Source organism: Vulpes vulpes, chromosome 12 (genome assembly GCF_048418805.1).
Source record: "Vulpes vulpes isolate BD-2025 chromosome 12, VulVul3, whole genome shotgun sequence".
Taxonomy (NCBI): domain Eukaryota; kingdom Metazoa; phylum Chordata; class Mammalia; order Carnivora; family Canidae; genus Vulpes; species Vulpes vulpes.
The window spans coordinates 78,299,295-78,322,500 of record NC_132791.1 but is presented as its reverse complement, the minus strand read 5'-3'; the positions used below and the strand labels follow the sequence as shown (position 1 = coordinate 78,322,500).

The following is a 23,206-nucleotide window of genomic DNA, read 5'->3' as shown; positions in this document are numbered from 1 at the left end:
ATCACTCACAGAATTCACTCCATTCTCTGAGTCATACCAGAACTATGTGAGGACCCCATAAAACTGTTTTAAGAACAAATGAGCTATTTTATGCAAAGTAAACCTAAAGTATATGACATACAGTGGTTGTTCAATAAGTGTATATATTGTCATTACTGTAAAAAAAAAAAAGAACTGTGTGAAGAACTACTTTTAGTTTTCTGGGACTCAGATCTCACTGTGCAATGCTTGGCCTTCTGTCAGCCCTTGTCTTTTAAATTTTTTCTCTGGTTCTCTGGTAAGAAAGTGGTTGTCACTCATCTTCTTGGGTCCCTACCCACTGCCTCTATCCTCCCCATCCCAACAGGCTGGGCAAAATTATAAACAGAATGAGAGCTGATGATTCTTTGGACAGCCTCGGAGAAATAGAACAGGGAACAGACTTCCCTGGTACCACTTTGCAGGACCCCAGACTCCTTACTGATCAAATAATTTCTTTCAGGGGAAAAAGAGAGGGGAGAAAGACAAGAGACTCAACAGACATACCAACGAGATGCAATGTGTGAATCCTATTTGGATCACGATGACAAACCAACAGAACAAAGGTCGTTTTTGAGACCCTTGGGCCATTTTAATATGAAATAGATATTAATAAGAACAATTGCCAATTGTTTAGGTATGAAATGGAATAAGGATTATGTAAGAAAATGTCCATACTTTTGAGATGCACACCAAAGGGTATAGGAGTGAAACGACCTAATGTCTAGATTTGCTTTAAAAGGGAGATGGGGGATCCCTGGGTGGCGCAGCAGTTTGGCACCTGCCTTTGGCCCAGGGCGCGATCCTGGAGACCCGGGATCGAATCCCACGCCGGGCTCCCGGTGCATGGAGCCTGCTTCTCCCTCTGCCTCTCCTTCTCCCTCTCCCTCTGTGTCTCTGCCTCTCTCTCTATCTCTCTGTGACTATCATAAATAAATAAAAATTTAAAAAAAATTTAGAAAAGGGAGATGGGGGAGGAGGGGAATCCCTGAGTGGCTCAGCAGTTTAGTGCCTGCCTTTGGCCTAGGGTGTGATCTTGGAGTCCCAGGATTGAGTCCCATGTCGGGCTCCCTGCATGGAGCCTGCTTCTCCCTCTGCCTGTGTCTCTGCTTCTCTCTCTCTGTGTCTCTCATAAATAAATTAAAAAATAATAATAAACAAAAGGGAGATGGGGTAACTGGGTGATGGACATTAAGGAGGACACATGATGTAATGAGCACTAGATATTATGTAAGACTGATGAATCACTGACCTCTACCTCTGAAACCAATAATACATTTCTATGTTAACTAATTGAATTTAAATTTAAAAAATAAAACAAAAAAGTAAATAAAATGCTTCAACCACAAAAACAAAAGGGATAGGTGGAGCAGGGGTGGCAAATTCTTGACAACAGTTGCAACTGGGGGATGCAGGAATAGTCAGGAATCTATTATTCCATTTGCTCTATTAAGTCTATTTATTGAATATTTTAATAATTTATTGGGTGTCTACTAGCCCAGTACTGGAAAAATAAGACAATCCCAAGTAGCATATGGGTATGAGGACACTCATCTAACATAAAGCTGGCAAGGATGACTTTGGAGACAGTGATTCTTAACTTTCGCCCCATTTATGGAGCACTTCAGGACACAGTAAATGGAAGAATGTTGAATGCAAGATGCATGCAAAGCAGGATAAGCCTTGTGTTGCTCAGATGCTGGTGCAGATAAAGATGAGGTCACCGAGAAGGAAAATTTGTCTATTTTCTCTAGAAAGAGAAGGAGATTTTGTTTGGCCTTTTAGCTTGGTGGGTCTACTCTATCCCACTTCAAAGCAAACAAGAAGTTTATAATTTGACCACACTGATGGTCAAATTAACTGGCTTTAGGTTCCAAATCCACCTAATTTTCCACTGCACTCAGGCCAACATCTGTGTAAACACAAGAACTCTAAACTTGAACCATGTCTCCTAGGCGTGGAATAGGCCAACAGAAAGGGAGTTGTGTGGTCAGGGGGCCTCAGATTTTTTTTTTAAGATTTTATTTATTTATTCATCAGAGACACACAGAGAGAGAGAGAGAGAGGCAGAGACACAGGCAGAGGGAGAAGCAGGCTTCATGCAGGGAGCCTGATGCGGAACTCAATCCCAGTACTCCGGGATCACGCCCTGAGCTGAAGGCAGACGCTCTACCGCTGAGCCACCCAGACGTCCTTGGGAGCCTCAGATTTTTACTCCATTCTCTGGATTGAGAGAGAGAAGCTTCCGGGAGTACTGTGAGACTTTTATCATAGACGAGGGGACAGGAGGTGGAAGGCAGTCAGAACATGCAGAAACAAATGCATAAAGCAAACTGGGACTGGGTGTGGGACTGGGTAATAAGAGCTATGCAAAAACAAAAAAAAATTGAAATAATCTCTGTGTAGGGAAGGTAAACATTCAAGTCAATTGACAGAGACACCTTTTGCAGCAAATGGAGCTTCTTTCTAAAGAATGTAGTAGCAGGTGCTAAATTAAGACCTTAGAATAAGTGACCTTTTGGACATGAAAATGGAATGGTTCACCTTCCTGTGGCTAAGCAGCCATATGTGTCTCTAGCAGTGCCTCAGGGCCCCAAAGAGGAGATTGGTAATAACATTTTAGGTTTGCAGATTCCTCTTTTCCAAATGCTTTGACAGCCACTCTATATCCCACTGCAGCCCTATCAGGTAATGACAGTTGTCACGATTCCTGCTGCATAGGGAAGGAAACTGCCCCGTGGGCCACCATTCCACAAGACTGTTGGAAGACCCGGAACTAGAATCTGAGTGTCTACCTCCCAGATGTGGTCTTGTGTCCACCCAACTCTATTTCCCTTCAGCCGAGAAGGCAGAAATCCTCCCCAAGTATTCTTTGCCTATTTCTTAACGTGACTTCCCATCAACCTGGAGTAGAGGATCGTCGGTGTTCAGGGTGCCCCACAAGCATCACCCATCGGTAGTCATCAGTTATTCAGATGGCTCAGGAAGAATGGTTGATACTTGTCTATTAGTCTGCTCACGGTGTACTTTCTTATTTTATAACCATTCCCACAACAGGATGTTCGTTATGGGTTGACAACACAGTGTAACAATAATGACTGCATTAAAAAAAAAAAGATTTTCTTTATTTATTTGAGACAGAGTGAGAGCTAGCAAGCACAAACAGGGGGAAGTGCAGAGGGAGAGGGAGAAGCAGGCTCCCCCCTGATCAGGGCCCTGAGATCATGACCTGAGCCAAAGGCAGATGCCTAACTGACTGAGCCACCCATTCGTGCTATGACAGCATTTTAGATTCAACAAAAATAAATAGGCAATCTTTGCCATTCAGAGGTAATGCCTTCCCTGTGCCTTATACTCTTATGGTTAAATCCAGAAAATCATGACCACTGTTAACAACTCAGTCATTTGGTTTATTTGAAAACATCTGCTACACTGAAATAAATATTTAACCTACATCCCAGCCTCTGTAGCTTCCTATTGCTGTAACTATCAATAACCTCTAGAAAAAGCCCAATTTATTGCAACACCTAATTTAGAAGTTCCCAAACCTGGCTGCATATTAGAGTCACCTGGAGAGCTTTTTATTATTGTTGTTGTTGTTGTTGTTGCTGTTGTTGTTATTATTATTCACTTAGAGAGCTTTTTAAAAGTGTCACTATCTGAGCCTTATCCCCAGAGATTTCTATTTAGCTGATCTGGGTGGGGCCTGGGTACTTCTTAAAAAATCTTCCCAGGATTTGCATTTTCTCTGTGCACATGGTATGCAGTGATCACTGATCATATCTCCATTCTATTCATTCAATATCTAAAAAAATTAAGTCATCAATGGGTCTCTGGTTACATGATTCCAATTCCACTATAAAAATATTAAAAAAGGATTTGCAAGTCTTCACCAGAAAAATAGGATATAATTGTATCTTTACTGAATGACAGAAAAAGGGAATGGCTCTGGGAATCTATTAATTTAAAAGAAAAACTTTTCCATTCTTGTGAAGACTTAAAAGTAATGCCTTCTAGGGGGCCCTAGGGTGGCTCAGTTGGTTGAACATCTGGCTCTTGATTTCAGCTCAGGTCATGATCTCAGGGTCATGAGATCAAGCCTCCCATGGGCCTCATGCTCAGCAGGGAATCTGCTTCAGGATTTCTCTCTCCCTCTGGCCCTCCTCCCACTCTACTCACTCTCTCTCTCTTAAAAAAAAAAAAAAAGAAAAAAGTAATGCCTTCTATCTCAGGTATATTGGGACAGAAGAACTCAGCCTGCCTGGGTTTGTGGCTAGCAGGACCACTTTCTATGTGCAGCCTTGACAGATTGCTTAACCTCCCCAGACCTCAGTGACCTCACCTATAAAGTGGGGATGACAAAGAAGCCCAAGCTCACAGGTTGCTGTGAAGAGTAAATAGGTCAACGAATATCAAGTGCTCAGAAGAGTGAATAAGCATTTGCTATTTTTATCGTAATGGTGATGAAAATGTATTATCAAGTCATTTTTAGTTTAATATGGCCTGGGTTGAGACTCCCTGTGCATCTCCCAGAGGAGAAAGTCTTCACAGGAGTTGATTTCATGAGTTTTATAATTTACCTGGGTCCTGTGCATTCTCTAATCTCTTGAAAATTGAATTACCAAACTGAGCTAATCTTTAGTGATAGAGACTATATAATATATGCAGGGGGAATCAAGAACAGTTGACTTTCCTATTTAAAAAATACAGTTGGGAGGTGCTGACTGGCCAGCTCAGTCAGTAGACCACATGACTCTGGATCTCAGGGTCATGAGTTTGGGCCCCACATTGGGTGTTGAGATTACTTAACAATAATATCTTTTTTAAAAATGCAGTTGGTATTAAATACGGTACAGGATCCTAGGATATTTTACCCCTAAACAGGCATTTTTAAGAGTTGATTTTCTATGGTATGATTTGATAGTTTTTCGGTGAATGTCCTCCAGACAATCAGCTGCTCTGAACGTTTTCTTTTTTGAAGGATGTCATCCACACTGTATGTTTCTCAAACCTCTTCTCAGACTTTGGAATTGAAAGTACAGAGAACATTGAATGTGGGTGTTGAGTATAATCAAATAGGATGAGCACAATTCAAAATGTGAACTTTCAAAATGTCTTTCAAAAATGACATGAATTCACATAAGAGTGTATCTTGAACCAGTGGAGGGATAGAATTATTCTATGCATCAAAAAATATCATTTGGCAGGATGGCTCTATTGTTTCTGAGTTAGCAATGTGGGTGTTCCAGACCCAAGAGCAGATGCCCTCCAACTGTTCAGCCTGGGGTACTCAGGGTGATGAGGAAAGGGGGCAACCATGTGGATAGGTAGCTAGACACAGTCAGTCACCATATCCTAGTCTTCTGCCATCCTCCAGAGCTGGATTCCAGATTACATTGTGTGCCACAATTAATATCCGCAACAAGAAAGGGCAGTATTACCTTTACAGTTATGTTTCTGTTAGTACTTCTGGAGTCAATGATTTATGTAAGAGCATTCATCCTAGCCGATGAAGAGCACGTATAAATGTTGTACCTGCAAGTATTACTTACTTCCTGAGAGTGGACTCAGCAATTTCATGCCATTGAAGCTCTAGTCAATACAGGGTCTCAAGTTATACAGAATTTTAGAGGATCCTATAGCCAGGGCTTTGTAAGGGGCAGAGAAAGGAGCAAGTAAGAATAAGGAAGCAGCAGGATCTAGAAGCTTGAACATGTACATGCACACGAAGACCCATCAAGTTGTGTGGTACGTGGTTATAGAATCAGTCTGCAGTCACACAACTGGGGTGCATCTCCTCCTTGAGACATTGACCTTGGGAAATTGACCTTGGGACAATGGTTTTCTCTTCTGTAAAATGTGGATAATAACATTTATGTCTTAAAGTCTTTATGAGGATTGAGGGACATCAGGCTTGTAAAGCAAAGTATATACGCAGTGAAAATAATGCCTGTCACCATCATTACCATCACCACTATCATCATCCCCATCATTGTCATCCTCATTAAAATCAAGAATAAAAACACTAATGGTTTTACCTAAACAACAAGAGTTTTATGTTTTTATGATCTATTTATTTTGCTAATCAAGTTGGTTTTGCTAGAACCTAAGATCTCAAGTGAGAAATTCTGGCACAGTAACCAGATTATTACGGAATTGCGACTCAATTGTCTGAGCTGGGCTCCCCTGGGAGAGGGATGTGGGGTGGTGGGCAAGGAGTGAGTCATACTTAACTGCCCCTGAAGACAACATCTGATTAGGGCATATAACCTTGCCTTAGAAAAGTAGGATCATTGTTTTCTAAACAATAGCAATTGAGGGCCAAATATTCATGTTCTTTTTCTCTTCATGAACTGGCCTTTGATTGCTCCTTTTCGATCTCTAGGGGAATCTTTTTTTTTTTTTTTGTATATTTTTTTATTGGAGTTCGATTTGCCAATATATAGTATAACACCCAGTGCTCATCCCGTCAAGTGCCCCCCTCAGTGCCCGTCACCCAATCACTCCATCCCTCCATCCACCTCCCTTCCACTACCCCTTGTTCGTTTCTCTCTAGGGGAATCTTGTGGAGGGATAAGAAAATAAGAATGAAGGGGACCTGGGTGGTTCAGTGGTTGAGCATCTGCCTTTGGCTCAGGTTATGATCCCGGGGTCCTGGGACTGAGTCCTGCATCAGGCTTCCAGCAGGGATATATGTAAGTTCCCACATAAGACATTTCTTTTATGGTTCATTCCCAGGGGAATCTGCCCTCTGAGGAACTGCTGTGCTTTGTATGTCCATCTTTTTGACAGCAATAACAGAAGTGATAATCTACCACAGACTCCCTTTCACCTGGCTTCAAGGAAGTTCAGGGCAAAACTTACAGTTCAATTGTAGCACGAATATTAATTCTTTTTTTAAACTGTACATTATTGCAGTCTGCCTCAAATGTTTGAAAAGTCACAGAGTATAATTTATTAAGCAAACCTTCACCAAGTCTTATTCTTCTCTGCATTCTTATAGATGAGTTCAAACCATCTATTGCTTGGCAAAAGTCACAAGGATATTTCCATCCCTGTCTACTCAATGCCACATCATTTGTTTTAGCTGCTGGTTTCACTTTTAGTTTTTGGGAGCCACTGAATCACAGGGGTTCGGAGACAGCATGGAATCCAGTGATCACAACTATAAACCCCCATCATTTTCGACAAAGGAAATCATCATCCTTCCCGTTGAATTATTCCCACAAAAGAAATTACCCTCCAGCTAACACATGGCCTGTGAAGATAATTTATCTCAGACAGACTTGAACAATAGGCACTTCTGGAAAAGATGAACCAGGAGTTAAGTCAGTACATGAAAGCTATTGTCCTGGGAATGATATTGAAGTCCGGTCAGTCCGAACCTGAGGACTCTATTGGTGATGCACATCAAAGGGAGAACCCATGCAAATTTGCATATCACACACACTGCTTACCGCGTTGAATGTTTTCTGAAAGAGAGATGGAGGGGCAAACCATGCAAGGATTAAGCAGATCTGACATGATTTATTTTTCTTCAACCACAGGTAATTACCCCATATAATTTTCCCATGCATAAATTAAAACTGCATGAATTAACCACAATCCTGGTTTCCCCCATATGATAACTAACACAAAACTGATCAGGGGATACCTTACATGTGGGTGTGGATCAGACAATAATAGTGTTTATGAAAAGGAACGACTGATCCCTTTTTTCCTTTGCTTTTTCTCTATTTCCCTCCACCTTTTTGGAGCAGCTCAGATCTCTGGGGCATCGGGAGGGTCAGTCATGTACAATGAGAAAGGAGGCTTGTCAATGACAAGGTGGGATTTATCAGGGTGCATGGTCTACTCGGAGGATTGTACCAGTCCCCTCTCTCTGTTGGGTACCTGTTGAGACACGCTGCTCACCTAACTGGAATCCTGAACCTTTTGGCTGGACAAGGTAAAAAAGCTTCCCAGTGATTACAGGAGAATCTCGAGAAGTCTGGTTAATGCCTTGATAGCAACTGAGAACCTCAGCCTGAGAACTGCATGGACAGTCTTTGAGGACTGAGTCGCTATGCCAGGTGATCTGGCAATGACAGTCCTGCTGTTATGTTGGGAGACTCGGGCTTCCTGAGCATGCTACCAACTGAGAGTTCCTGTGGGAACTGTGAATTTGGGGTCTTTATGTATTTACATCTGTAGACACAGCCCAGACTCTGATGCCAGATAGCCCGGGTTTAAAACTGTGCTCTGCTTTTATGAGTCTTGTTGGGCCTCATGTCTCTCATCTATAAACTGGAGATGATAATGGGAATGACCTTAGGTCCTTATGAGGACTCAGGAAATTGACACAGGTGCCTGACACACTGGAAATGCCATTAAGTGGTAGCTATTATTATTAAGATTACTATTACAGAAAATGTTTTTATTTAGATTGGGTGTTTCATGATGCAAGGGGGCTTTATGTCAACATGCAATGTGACATACCTGTACCCTCATCTGTAACTCAGATTTTGCATTTATTTTTAAAAACTGTAACGACTTCAGACACTTCTGTGCCCAGGAAGGCCTGTGCCACACGTGATTCACCTACAGGGAAATGATGGAGGGAGGGTCCTTTTTGCTGTATGCAGAATCTACGTGTGCAAGGTCTACCGGGGTCTATTCCTCCCCCGCTAGATTGTAAAGGATGAAACTAGTTCCATAAGTCAAAAGCTACACATTTCTTCAATATGTTTTTTTCAGTACCTCGAGCTCAATAACTATACCTCAGATACACAGAAGCATCTTGAGTTAATGCAGCCCCTTAGCCTCCTTCTGCTTTGGCTGGTCTCTTCCATCAGTTGGGGAAAGAATCACTTTGCAACCATCAGAGCCAAAAAATATTACATCTGGAAAATATCTTAATGTGAAGAAACACACACTGAGGATCTTTAAGACAAAACAAAACAAAACAAAACAAAAAACCAAACCCTTGAAAAAGAAACAGCCCATGTCATTTCTACCCTATTTTAGGCCAAAGATCATTATGACAAAACTCAAAGGTCAAACTTTTTTGGAAATGTCATGGGAGCCTGAAACAGGAGCAGTTCCTGACCCTTCTTATGTCATTTTAGGGGCACTGTTTACTTGCAAAACACAGTATCAAATGGAAAGTATTTAGGTAATTAGAGAAAATAATCAGACTTCAGGCTCTTAGGGAATTTGGATTCAAATAACCCATATCTTGGTGATTGAACGTGGTGGGCAAGCAGAACAAATCACTTCTCCCTCTCTCTAGCTTAACATTGTTTGTGCCACAGAGGCCAGCTGAGTGGATATTCTGAGGCTGACAGGCCCCGTATGAGGAGTGGAGACACTCAGTGCTGACCCAGCCCCTTATGCACACCAGCACTGTGATCTCGGACAAGCTGCTTCATCTTTCCATTCTGTTTCCCACTCTGGGGAGTGGGAAGTCCTTCTATGGGAGTTACTGGGAGTCCTTCTATGTCACAGGGGTCCGTGGTTTCAGTTGGACATGATGTGACAAAAGCTGTTGAAAACTGCAAACATCCACAGACCACATGGCCATATCACCTGGACTAATGTATGACCGCATTCTAGTATCAAGGGGGTCTTGAACTTGGACTTTGGGAACAATAAACTTAAGGTATCAGGGAAGGAGGTTTGTGCAGAAAAGAAGTGATAGGAAAACAAAAAAAAGCAAACAGCCTGCAGAGAGAACAGGCTCCAGCGTGTCTGAGTGCACCTTGGGGCCCAGGTCCCTGTGGGACAGCCAGCTACTATTTTGTCTCTTGTTGCCCACCTCCCTAGTGGGTCCTCAATTTGAGGACTCCCCCAGGTCAAGGTCTGCAGCACTTTTACGGGACACACTGAGGCAGCTCTACTTTAAAAAGAAGTTATTTGGAGGGGAGTTACGCCTGGCTGGCTCTGCGTCAGAGGAGCTCGCGGCTCTTGTTCTTGGGGTCATGAGTTTAAGCCCCATGTTGGGCATCAAAATTACTTAAATAAATAAATACGTAAATAAATAAATAAACGTAAAAAATAAATAAATAGAAGTTATTTGGATTCTTGCTTATTCACATGTTGGATTAGGTAGTTTGAAACCATTCACTGCTACCAGTTCTATGAAAACAAACAAACCAAAAGTTGCGATGGTTTGCTTCAGATATACACTTTTTAAAAGATTTTTTATTTATTCATTTGAGAGTGAGAGCATGAGCAGCGGGAGGGGCAGAAGGAGAGGGAGAAGCAGGCTCCCTGCTGTGCAGGGAGTTGGACATGGGGTTTGATCCCAGGACCCTGAGAGCAGGACTGGAGCTGAAGGCAGACACTTAACCGACTGAGACACTCAGGTGCCCCTTTCAGATATACATTTTAAGAATGAGTTTCTTAGGCTGATATTCTACAGGAGAAAGTGGGCTTTTGATTTGGTTATTCTACTACTGACAGCTACCATGCTATTTCTCCAGAGTGAAGAAATGGGACAGGAATAGCACAAGATGATTTTAATTGACCTTTGTTCTGCATCTGACTGTATGGGCCAATCCAGTTATTTATTGCTGCGTGATAAATCATCCCAAAATGTAGTGGCCTAAAACAACAAGTGAGTCAGGAACTGGGAAGGGCTCTCTGCTGGACTATTCTGGCTCAGGGTCTGGTTTGCAGTCCAATGGTGGCTCGACGTGGAGCAGTAGGGTGAGAGGAGCCAGGAGCTGGCCATGCATCTTTCTCTCTTCTTGTAGTCTCCAGCCTATGTATGCGCTCAGCTAGTGTGGGCTTCCTCAAGGTGTAGTAGCTTTGGGAAAGTCAGACAGCTTACTAGCATTCTAGCCAAAAAAGTAGAAGCTGATTTGTTTTTTATGACCTATCTAGCCTTGGAGGTCATGTTTTCTATTAGCATAAAGAGTCACAATTTGAGGGAAGGGAACATAGACTCATAGACCTCATTTCTCCTTGTAAAGAGTCTCAAAGTCACTTTGTAGGAAGGGTATGCTGGATGGATATCCTCTTGAAGACATCTTTGGAAAATATAATCTGCCCTACAGACTGACTGTATATAGTTAAGAGTTAAACTATAGCAAACCAACATTTATCCTTGACACGGAAACTTATGTGCAATCTCTCCTTCATACCATCCGGCCAAAGATCTCTAACAAATCAGATGGTAACTTCTAGTATGGGAAATCCGCGGCTATTCTGAGGCCTTCTCTCCTCCCTTCTGTGCTTGAATGACTTAATAACACTTGCTAAACTTCCAAAAAATCTCAGGCATCTACTTCTGTTCTGCCTCAAGATGTAGTCCCTTAGAGCAGGGTGCTTAGGGGTGTGGTGCTTGTGGCTTCCCAGGCTCCCCCGGCTCTCCATGGCAGCTGCACTGGACATCCGTGATTGGCACCTGACATCACTCCAACTGCCTGGGTAAGACACCTTCTGACTGAAGCTCTGGGAGCACATAGCAACATTTCCTAGACACCCTGCAGCCAGGATCCCACGTGTGACACGTGGGGGGTTCCTCCAGGCACACTTGCAGGAGATTCGAAGGCAGCAGGGATGGGGAGGCTGCACGTATCTGTATCCTACGGTTGCTGTAACAAATTACTACAAACTTAGCAGCTTAAGACAACACACATTTATTATCTTACAGTTCCAGAGATCAGAAGTGTGACATGGGTCCCCCACTGGCTAAACTCAAGGTTTCAGCACACCGTGTTCCCTTCTGGAGGCTTCAGGGAGAGAATCCATTTCGTTGTTTTCCTGGCTTCTGGGGCCACCCACATTCCTGCTGTGTGGCCCCTGGCTTCCATCTTCGAAGCAGGACATGTTATATCTCTCCTAGCCTTCTTCAGTAGCCATATGACCACAGTGGAAAAGCTCCTCCACTTTGAGGGGCCCATGTGATGAGACCCGGCCCACCTAGAGAATCCAGGATAATCTCAAGATACTGGATTTTATTACAGTTGCAAAGTCCCATATTCGGCGGTTCTGGGGATGAGGATGTGGATATCTTTGGGGAGGTGGACTTTATCTTGCCTGCCGTGCTGTGCTTCTGCTTCTCCATGGTGAGTGCTGGCAAGCAGCCTCCTGGACCACCTGGCTTTTTCTGTGCCAGCTTCCTTACTAGCTGCTTCCTGACCGTGACTGGGGCCAGTGACTTCTCCAATCGGCAGGCAGCTTCTTGATGATTGCTTAGGCAGTGGCTTCATAAGTGACCCAATGTCACAATGTGCCTTTTAAAGTTGTTCTGGAAAGTTCCACCAGGAGTGTGACCCAACAATTCTGTGAGCCATTTTATTTTACATCCTTTCTGCTGAGTGGGTTCTGCTGTCTACACCTGAACCCTGATGCACCTTCTCAGTGCTATCCCCCTGCATTGTCCCTTTCTCTCTTTTCTAAGCTCTGCTTATTTCTGAGGATGAAGCATCCCTGAGACAACACAACATTAGCTTAGAACTTGGAAATATAAGAATCGTTCCAAAGTGGCTTAAAACCTTATAAACTAGAACCGACAACCTTATAAACTAGAAGTATGGCATTGCCACTGAAGGGTTACCAGCTGGTAATTGTCCTGGAATCTTCACTTAGAGCACTTAACCTTGAACCTCTGCATACCAGCAGGAAGCCTAGTGTGTGTCACATTAATTAGAAGGTGCAGTTCAAGCCGAGGTGATGTGACTCCAGGCCTTCATATGTAGCAAAAAGCAGGGAAATCCAATGCTATACTGGGAATAACCCTTTGGGAATTGCACTAGCTCCATGAAACTGTCACTTTGAATTTACTCCTTCCAGCTAGGAGAAGGAAAAAAGCAGGTGTTCTGTTCATTCATCTGCGTTGCTTTTGTATTTCTAAGGCACCCCCTCCCCCGCCCTGCACTATGCCCCTGGCCTTGCCTCCCATCCAAAAAGCCTCCTAGAGGACAGGAGAGAAGGAAATAAGCTTGAAGAGAATGGGGTCATTGTTCCTTCAGTTCCTTCTAGACAATTTGCTGGAGAAGGAAGAGAGCACCTCTAGGCTAGAGGCAATAAAAATAAGTGGCATATACAAGAAAGAGTTACAGGACATTGTTTGTCTGCACATAGGCTGGTTCTTGGAATGATCACTGTCAGCTTTGTTTTAGCAATCTCAGCATTATTAATAGCCTCGTTTCATAATTGTTCCCAACTGACCTTTGCCAGGCATGCCTCCTCACTGTTCTGAGCTCTCTCACCTTCAGTCTTGGTCTTAAAGCTAAGTCACAGGCAGTTAGCTACTATTTGATGCCTCTTGTTTGCCACAAGCACGCGAGCCCTGAGGATACAGGAACAAGGGAGATGGAGCCTTTGTGTCCTCAGGGAGCTGACATTCTCTCTACTCTTCCCATCTGGTGAATCTCCCCTTTTCCTTTCCATTCATCTCTACGCCTACAACACCCTCAGGAATGAGATCTCCACCTGCTACTCCGATCACCACCTTCTCCTTCCTCTAACCTAAACCTATGTTCCTTATTTCTAGGGTGACCAGGTAACTTGCTGTCCAACCCAGAACATTCTGAGTGAAAGAGGGAGCTATTAATAATTATGCTGCAGCAGCAGATGTACCCAGGACATGTGTGGACAGCAGCCTGTTCAACACAAATGGGTCTTCCCCACTTTTCTTCCAGACTGGGCACTCCCTGGAATCAGTATCTTACACTTTTACATTGAATGAAAAATCTAACTTTGGCCAGATCCCAGAAGAGTGCTCAGTATACTACCAAGTGCTTAAAATGAAAAAAAAAAAAAAATTAGTACTTCCCTATATTACATAATACTGCAGACCTGAACTTCAAATCCACCTCAGAAATAAATATGATTGTTAATCACTATATTATATTTTAGAATGCTAAATGTGTGAAAAATATTCCCTTTGTCTAAGGCTCCTCACTCCTTGGTCTAGCAGAGAGCTTGTTTTGATCTTGTGGAACGTAACACAGACACATTGCATCTCATTTGCTTTCACTGTTTAAAAAAAATCTAATTTCCTTTTTTAATTAATGTAATGAAGGTGTGAAAATATTCACCTCCATGCAGTCCTCATCAGTGTCATGTAAACAATGCACAATAAAATAAATTGGAGTGGCTTCTTTTCCTAATGGGTCCAGGGTTTCCTTCCTCTGGAGGGTAACCCAGCATCGGGCCATATGTAAAATGATCTTTTCTAGAAAGCCTGCAAAACTCTTGAGAAAAACATCTCTGATTTCTAGGGAATGTTTCCAACTAAATTGGGATGAATGTTCTGTGACCAAAGAAACCCTGGCCATTAACCTAGAGAGGAACTTGGTAGCCGGGAAGAGGATGTGTGGGTGTTTCCAAATTAATTCATCAAAGATAAATGTGTCGAGTGATTTTTTGTTCAGTTGAATAAACTTGAATGCTTCCCTGTAGACAATGGTGAGGTTTTCATTTTCAGGGGTAGAATGTTGTCCCAAGAAACCGCCTGCAAGGATATGACTCCGAAAGTGGAGGGGAATTAAGAGCCAGAGGAGGGCTCCCTCCAGATGAAAGGCATATACTCTACTTAAAAAAGAAGAAGAAGAAGAAGTGGGGTGCCTAGGTGGCCTAGTTGGCTAAACATCTGCCTTTGGCTCAGGTCATGATCCCAAGATCCTGGGGTAGAGCCCCTTGCTCAGACTCCTTGCTCAGCAGGGAATCTGCTTCTCTATCTCCCTCTGCCTTCCTCCTGCTCATGCTCCCTTTTCTCTCTGTCTCTCAAATAAATAAAACTGTTAAAGAAAAAGGGGGGGGGGCGTGTGTATGTGACTCAGTTGGTTAAACTTGGTCGCAGCTCAGGTCTTGATCTCAGGGTGGTGAGTTCAAGCCTCGTGTTGGGCTCCATGCTGGGTGTGGAGCCTACTTAAAAAGAAAAAGAAAGGCCCATAATCATAATCATTTTCCTTTCTGATTAGATCTTTCTAATAATCACATTGTGGGGTGTTTACATGACAACTGCTTTATGACACCATTCCACATCCAGATTTGCCCTTGGGGAACCAATTATATGTGCTGCTGGCCTATCTATACCTCCTCTCCCTACCTCCCTCCCCAATTCCCCTGCTTGTCTGTTTTCAGCTGGTATTCTTTTCTGGTTGAATGGCCACAAACACAAGCTGTCTATCTCCTCTAGCTCATGGAGTTCAGCTTGGCAGATGAACATAACGTTGATCAAGAAGCTATTCAGAAGCACGAGGCCCTGCTCAGACCACTAGCGCAGAGGAAGCTCAAGTGGAAAGTCAAATCTGCTGTAGCCCCAAGGAGCACCCATTGTGTTCAATAAAATGGACTTTCACTTCTACCACCACTTCCTCCCAAGAAAAGCAAGAAGCTGGTTTTAGACTCCTGACTTATTTTCAGAATGAAAACAAAACAGCTTTATTATTTTTTGCCCCAACCCCCTGAATGCAATGAACAGTAAAATAAAACACTGGTTTGCAAACTCTTCAACCCAAGGGACTATTGTTTGCCTGATCTGATGGATCTGGCCACTTAATTATAAAACGAGCAAGCTGCTCTGCTCACTCTCCGTAACTGCCTTTGTCTGGGTTTTAGCCTCTGACACTGAAAGATGAGCCAATAATCTGTGAATTAAACCAAAATATAACAGAGAAGTGACTTGGTTACATTTAGAAGTCGGCATGTGGTTGGTATCACAGCTGGGCTGTGGGGTTTTACCATAGTAGGGATGTTTCCATGAAGTGACTCAGATTTAGGGGAGGACACCTGGCAGTCACAGGCAGGGCCCCAAACCCAGGGACTTCAATACTAAAGAGTGGAATTTTTATGCGAGATTAGCTACCAACATGTATAGACATAAATAGCTCCCTCCCAGCCCCTTTGGCTTCTCTAGGTCACCTGTGAAAGGGGATGCGTCTCTTTTCTGCTGGAAGGAATTTAACTTTGCAGTCAACCCCAGGATTGTTGCCATTTCTGGAATCTGTGTTTGGGTACTCAGAATGCTATGCAAGTCCTTAGTGGATGCTTGCAGTTATTCCTCGCTCTGGCTTAGTATTTCTTTATATTTATACTAAGGATAAAATATGCAAAGGGAAATCTCACACTGGAGTGTCAGAGAAAGAGTGAGGCGACACCAGTTGGTGGGGGGTCTTTTGGAAAAGCAATATAGGCAGCCTGTGTTTACTGAGCTGATTCTCCAATGGTCCCATTTTCAGATGTTTGGACAACAGACATTTGCTTTACCTTCCCTGAGCAGGGCCAGAATTTGGCAGATTCTCAGCTGAAGGGCAAGCCCAGCAGGAGCACAGGAGGCTTGACCCTGAGGGCTGGGCTGAGAGAAGTGGTGAAGAGGGGGGAGGCCCTCCCCATCCCCACCCAGACTGCTCTTACCCCGCCTAGACACACCCCTGCAATTTGTTCCTACAGAAGGGGAAGGCTACTGGATGCTTCCTAATTAACCGCTGGAGAATAGCCTGGCGATCCTGGTTCTTAGAGGGTTCACGGGGACGCCCCCTGCTTGTGACAGCCGCGGAAACAGAGGAAGACAATGCCGGGATCATGTGTATGCTCCTGGGTGAACTGGCCCAAGGAGGCTGAGAGGAAGGGGGTGAATAAGCGAATACGGGGCGGGGGGGGGGGGGGGGGGGGGGGCGGGGGAGGAGACGAGGCACCTTCCCAGAGCCAGAGAAACCGAAGAGAAAACAAAAGGGAAGAAATGATTGCGTGTCAGGTAACAAAGGGGCAGATGCGGACCCCAGGTGCCCAGCCCAGTCCCCTAGAGAGGGCCAACCGCTGGCGCTCTGGGAATGGGGGCAATGGTCGGTCGCTGTCCCAGGATTCCAACCAGGTGCCTGCATCTGAGCGTGCAAAAGGAGGGAGCAGGAGGAAAGGCGGCCCCAACATGTTCCCTGAGACTGTCACGAGCCCCACAATCAAAAGCTTAAGCACTTCCCCTGGGTCACTCCAGCAACACGTACGTTTGCGTGTCCCCGGGACGAGAGCCTCGTTCGCCGCCAGGCCCCTCTCTGCCTCTCTGCAATCCCCGCCCCCAACAGCCCGGCTCACTCGGTTTTCCACCGGCTCTCCTGGCCCTCGGGGCGCTGCCCCTTGGCACCAGGGGTCGCGGCGCTGCTGCCACCTTCACATCTGGATGGCCGACGCTCGCCCCCCTGTGAACGGGCTTGCTCTCTCTGCTCCCCCGCCCCGGGAGGAGGCGAGGGGGCCACAGTCTCTCGTGGTGACACGAGGCCCCTCCCAAGGCACAGAAACTTGCGGGGTGCTCCTGTCCTTGGGTGCATCGTCCCCCCCCCCCATCCTTACAGACACTGGTCGGCGTCCGCCCGCCTCTTCTCTCCATTGTCATCTCGCCCCCACCCCCCCACCTGCGTGGATTTCAGACACGCGGGGAAGAGGCTGGTTCACGGCCAAGTCTCCGGGCAAGGCGAGACCCTGGAGCCCGAGCTCCTGCCCTAGCGGGACCCCGCACCCCGAGAACAATGCCGGAGGTGCTGGGGGGACAGCAGGCCGCCCCCCCCCCCGCCCGGGAGCGCGGGTGGTCGCAGCGGCGCGCGTGAGTCCCGGGGCCGCCCCGGGACCCCCACTCCCCATCCCGCCCGGGCACGACGACCGCGGGCTCCTTACCACGTCGCTCCCGGGCGCCCCCCAGCTCACCGCCTGCACAAGTGCGTGTCCCTTTCGGCGCGGCAACTTGGCGGCCCTCCCCTGTGGGCACCCGCGCGGAGCCTCCGGGGCGCAGGACGCCGAGGACGCCCGGCCCCGCGGCTCCGAACCTGCAACCTGGCCCCCGCGCGGGACGCCCCTGGCCCGGGCTGCAAGCGGAATCGGTAGCAAAACAAGAACGCACGGAAGGTGCACGTACCTAGAGACGAAGGCTCCTGGGCATGATGAGGGGACCCCTGGGCTGTCCGGCGGGTACCAGCCTCCGTGCCCAGGCTGTTTCCCGGCAGCCGGGACCCCGGCGTTGCAGACAGCCGAGCTCGGGGGAGGGGACAAAGGTCCCCGCGCAGACCCCGGCCGCCCTCCCGAGTCCGCTCGCGGCAGCTGTGGCGGGGGGTGGGGGGCAGCGGCAGGGCCGGCGGAGCCGCGGGGAGCGCGCAGCCGGGGGCGGGGGCGGGGGCGGGAGGGGGCAGCGGAGGCAGCTGCTTGACGGTCCCTTCGCCCAACTGCCGAGGCTGCGCTGTGCGCTCGGCCTCCAGCTGACCGCGGGGCGCCCGGACCCTCGGCCCCAGCCGCCGCGGCGGCTTCCGAGTTATCCGCGGAATTCGCGCTGGGGGTAGAGTGCCCTGGAGGGAGAGGCCAGGGGAGTCCACCAGGACGGGGGATTTGGAAGAGAGGCTCTGCCTTGGGAAGCTTCGCGGGGGCGGCGGTGCGCGCATGTGCGTGTGTGTGTGTGTGTGCGCGCGCGCGTGTGTTGGGGATGCGGTGAGATTCGTTGTTCAAGGCACGAGTTGTGCTGGAGGGCACCCCTGGGGAGATCTGCCTTGTGCGGACACTCCACTAGAGCCCGTTTGGGTGGACAGATCTTGGAATGATCCGGAGAAACGGTTGGGGTGTGTGTATGTGTGTGTGTGTGTGTGTGTGTGGTTTTTTTGTTTGGTTTTGGTTTGGTTTTGGTGGATTTGAGCTATACATAAAGCTTTTCTTTGGGAAAGTGTGGGTCTGTCTGACAACACATCCCATCAAGGGTCTCTTGGAGTGGACACTGTATGAGACCGGGAATCCTTAAGGACCCGGGGACAAGGTCTCTGTCACCTGCTTAGACAGAGAATGTCTGTCTGCTCTGCCTGGGTTTCCTAATCTGTAAAGCCACCAAACTGAATAAATTGTGTATTTAGGATATGTTAAATAAAATGGTACTGTGAATATATCTTCCCACCCTCCACAATGACCCAGCTTGGGATTCTGTAACTGTGTGAGTGGACTGGTAAGAATTGATGAACTTGGACAATGACCCAAAGGGAACATTACAGGAGGCTGTGTCAACAGGGGAACACCTGTATCCACTTGTGGCGGGGGACGGTCGGCATCCTCAGCCCCTGAATATGAACAGCTGAAAACATAGCCTGAACAACTAGTCAGTCACAACCCACCTAAGGATACAACAGGAGCAGAGTGTGCTTTATGTGTTAGAAAGACCCCTCCAGAGCAAGCCCCGGTCTCTGCTTGAGACCAGCAAGGGCAGCATGAGTGAGTGCCCTAACAGTTTGAGCCTCTGGTTTTTCAAGACAGCACCTCTCTTTGCCCTCCTTTTAATTTACAAAATTGTTTCTCAGTCTTCCCATGCAAGCATGCCTTTCAGAGGAGAAAATGTGTCAACCACATGATAGGAACATTCCAGGCTGCATGGCCAGTTATTCTTCATATGTTTTCAGTATCGGTATTCTTGTCGTCAGTCCCTGGTGAGGTTGGTTGGCTTGAGCCAGGCCTTGCTATGCTGAACACTACAGTTCATGGGCTGTCTTCTTATAACCTTGGTTTTGGAGCAGATACTTCATGAGCATGGGATCATTTATTCCTGAGTATAATTCTGCAGTAGGCCTTATTACTCCCATAATGGATGGGAAAACTGAGATTCAAGAGTGACAATGTAACTTGTCCATGGTGTTGTTTTGAACAGCAACATTTGTGACCATTTGCTACACAGGAATAGATAACCAATACAGAAAGATTCGTCTTTTAGACTATAAATACGTTGTGGTCACCCTCCTGCTTAAAACCCTGCATTCCCCATTTATTGGAGAATAAATCCAAACTTCATTTTAATGCTCCAAAGCCCTTCTGGCCTCTTGAGGACCCGCTTCCTCCTCTTTTTTTTTTAAATTTTTATTTATTTATGATAGTCACACACACACACACACACAGAGAGAGAGAGAGAGAGAGAGAGAGGCAGAGACATAGGCAGAGGGAGAAGCAGGCTCCATGCACCGGGAGCCCGACATGGGATTCGATCCCGGGTCTCCAGGATCGCGCCCTGGGCCAAAGGCAGGCGCTAAACCGCTGCGCCACCCAGGGATCCCATTCCTCCTCTTACTAAGCTCTGACCACGGGGGCTTTCTTTCAATTCTGTAAACATGCGAAGAGAGGTCTTCCTTGGCCACCCTCACCATTGAGTATACCCTTCCCAAAAGTTATTCTTTTTCAAAACCCTATGTCTTTTAGAGCACTAATTGTAAATTATAATGTTCTTTTTTTTTTTTTTTTTTTTTTTTGCCTTTTTTGCTTGTTTCTTGTCTCTCTTTCCCTGGACCATGAGATCAGACAGGCAGAGACCATTTCTGTCTTTAGATACTGTATCCCCAGCACAGGGCAAGGGGTAAATATCTACCTACTGAGTGAAAGATGAATGAATCCCTCTGTGGTTCTAGAGCATTCCTTCTTGCTTGATCCTTTTCTTCCCTTGTCAACCCCACCCCCAGCCATTATCCATCTGCATCGCCTTAGCCCATTTTCCAATATGGGAAATTCATCAAGACCCAGTTTAAATACTCTAGGCTATATCTGTTTTTCCCAGACCCCTTGCCCTGCTCTCTCACCTCAGAACCGTTAGAACATCTTAAATCTGTTTACCTTACTCTGGAGAAGGAGACCTGGAGAGAAGCACAGATATGCAGTAGAAATTTTGGAAGAAAGGGGTAAAGAGCTACCGCAGATTAGCATCAGTGCAAGGAGGGCCACGTAGAAAAATCCTGGAGGGAGAAGCAGGGCCTAATAATCACCCTGGAGGATGGTAGACTTTCCATTTCCCACTGTATTAGCCTCCAGGGACTGCTCTAAAGAATACCACAGACTGGGTAGCCTACGGAACAGACACTTATTTTCTCACAGTGCTGGGAGCTGGAAATCCAGGAACAACGTTCTGGCTGCCTTTGTTTCTGGTGAGAGCTCTCTTTCCAGCTTGGCTTGCCAGTGGCCTTCTTGCTACATCCTCACCCAGTGTTTCCCAGTGCACGTGCATAAGGAGAGGGAGTGAGCTCTCTGGTGGCAGCTCTCTTACAAGGACACTAATCCTAGGGCCTCCGGGCCCCACCCTCATGACCTCATTTACCCTTAATTGCTTCCCTACTTCAAATATAGCTGGACTGGGAGTGAGGGCTCTAACATATGAATTTGCAGAAATGCAAACATTTGTTTGCATCCCCAGCACCCACCTTCCTAATCCCACTGCCTTCTGGATGAGGAACGGGATCTGCTGTAGACCTCATCTGAATTTTATGGGAGGGAGGGTGGAGGATTTCATAGGGATCATAGATGATGTCTGGTGCTTTGCTTTACAGACACTGTCTCACCTAAGTCTACTACAATCCTTCTTTTCTTTTCTTCAAAGATTTTTATTTATTTGCAGAGATAGTGTGCAGGAGTAGAAGAAGGGGCAGAGGGAAAAGTAGACACCTCACTGAGCAGAGAGCCTGATGCAGGACTTGATCCCAGGACCCTGAGATCATGACCTGAGCCAAAGGCAGATGCTTAGCCAACTGAACCACCCAGATGCTCTACAATCCCTCTTTCGATTACTGTCCCCACTGGAAAGATAAGAAAACGGATGCTGTCATAGGTTGACAACGTAACGTGTTCATGATCACCAAGATGAAGCTGTTACTCAAAGTCAGAGATGATAAACATTTAAGGCTCTGTTTGCTATAGTACATTCCATTTCCTGGCCTCAGTTTCCCCCATTGGGTTTGGGATATCTTGCTGAGGCTTGGGTAGGAGTATGGGGTCAGGGGTGTGTGCACACAGTGCTGGAGGCCAGGGGACTGAGACAGGCAGGGAGTGGCTCCCAGGCCTCCTGTGAGCTTGCCTCAGTGTCCCAGCCTCAGGATTAAGCTCTAAACAGGAATGAGGTGGCAATGGTAAGTCTGCCAATCCTCCTTGAGCTTTTCCCTCAGGAAAGGAGCATGTAGGGGATACAAGGTGAATACCTAGCAGGGGCTCATTTCCCTCCCTGAACTGGAAACACCTGGCACAAGGATCCATCCGGAGTGACTTTCTAGACCTTGCCAGTCTCAATAGAGACCCTGCCCTGAGATCAGGTCCATGTACGAGCGAGGGATGGGGCAACACGGACCCTCACAACCAGGACACAATCCTTAGCAGCGTGTCTAGTCCCAATCCCAGAGCCCAGGGTTACACAACCAGAGTCAGCACTAGAACCAAGATCTCCAGGTGCTTAATCCAGAGGACTTCACACTGCCCCTCAAATTACTGCCCCTGCTGTTGTCACCCAAGTCTCCATCCTTGAGTGATTATTTCCCCCCGTCACCTCGCTCTCTGTTATAATACCATGTCCTTCTTTCTAGGTCCCTACTATTGCCTAACCAGGATTCTTCTTTCTCAAAACTTCCCTGGTCCAGGCATATGGAGACACCTTGGCTGAGCCCTTGTAACCTCATGCAGGGAAACAATGAGGCCCAGAGCCTGTCAGGCATGGGGCAGAGTGTGAGGTGGTAGGGGATGCAGAAGGTGCAGGTATTAGAGACAACTCTGCTGGTTGTGAGACTTTATGTCACCGAGTGGGAAGACATGGTTGTCCCAAAGGAGAAAGAGTTTAATACAAGTCCCCCTGACCCTCCTCCCCAGATTCCAGTCTTAGTTGAAAACACTCCAAGGTGGCGATGTTATTACAACCAAGGGCAGGAGACACAGAGGAAAACATGAAAGTCATGTAACTCATCTCACAGAGCCTGGCATGAGGACAGCCGTACATAACCGAGGTGGGTTTTAAAAAAGAGGAAGTACTATGGGTGCTGTGGGAACTGTGATGATTTCTGGTTCCATATAACAGGGTGTTTGAACCTCAGCAGCACTGAAGATGCTCTCTTTCAGTAACAGAATTTTATCCGGCTTTTCTTGCATGGGGATTTGTTTAAGCCTGTTTGGGCTTGGCATTGGCCAAGTCAGCTCGCTTGCTCTTTCTGCCACCAATTGATCCTAGTAAATATGCGGTTCCTTAGTGGCAAACAGAAGAGCATCCAAAATGCAACTCATTTATTTTTCTGATTTAGATTTCTTCCATTTAAAGATTTAAATATTTAATACAGACCTTGGAACGTGCCTGAAGACCCACTGCTGTCACAAAGCAGAACTGATGGAAGGTCTCAGATTTGGTTAGATCTAGTGACCCCTATTCATTTATATTTCTATATATTCCTTCTGCCCATGATGCTAGCACATTCTGGCTTCTACTCTTGGTCTAGTGGACTAGTCCTAG

The 23,206-nt window shown here is 46.3% G+C and overlaps 1 protein-coding gene across 14 annotated transcripts in view; it reads right to left on the bottom strand.

Moving 5' to 3' along the window:
* Positions 1–23,206, bottom strand: part of RIPOR2 (RHO family interacting cell polarization regulator 2) — a 221,588-nt gene that overhangs the window by 72,344 nt on the left and 126,038 nt on the right. The window contains exon 1 of one of the 14 annotated variants that reach the window (XM_025999289.2): positions 17,858–18,380. The exons of 8 other annotated variants lie outside the window; for them this stretch is intronic. In XM_025999289.2, the coding sequence (XP_025855074.2) occupies positions 17,858–18,374 (517 nt within the window). In that variant the 5' untranslated portion in view covers positions 18,375–18,380. Of the gene's footprint in view, positions 1–17,619; positions 17,833–17,857; positions 18,381–23,206 lie in introns of those variants that run through there. 5 more of the 14 variants (XM_025999287.2, XM_025999288.2, XM_072729014.1 and 2 more) reach the window with 5 other exon arrangements.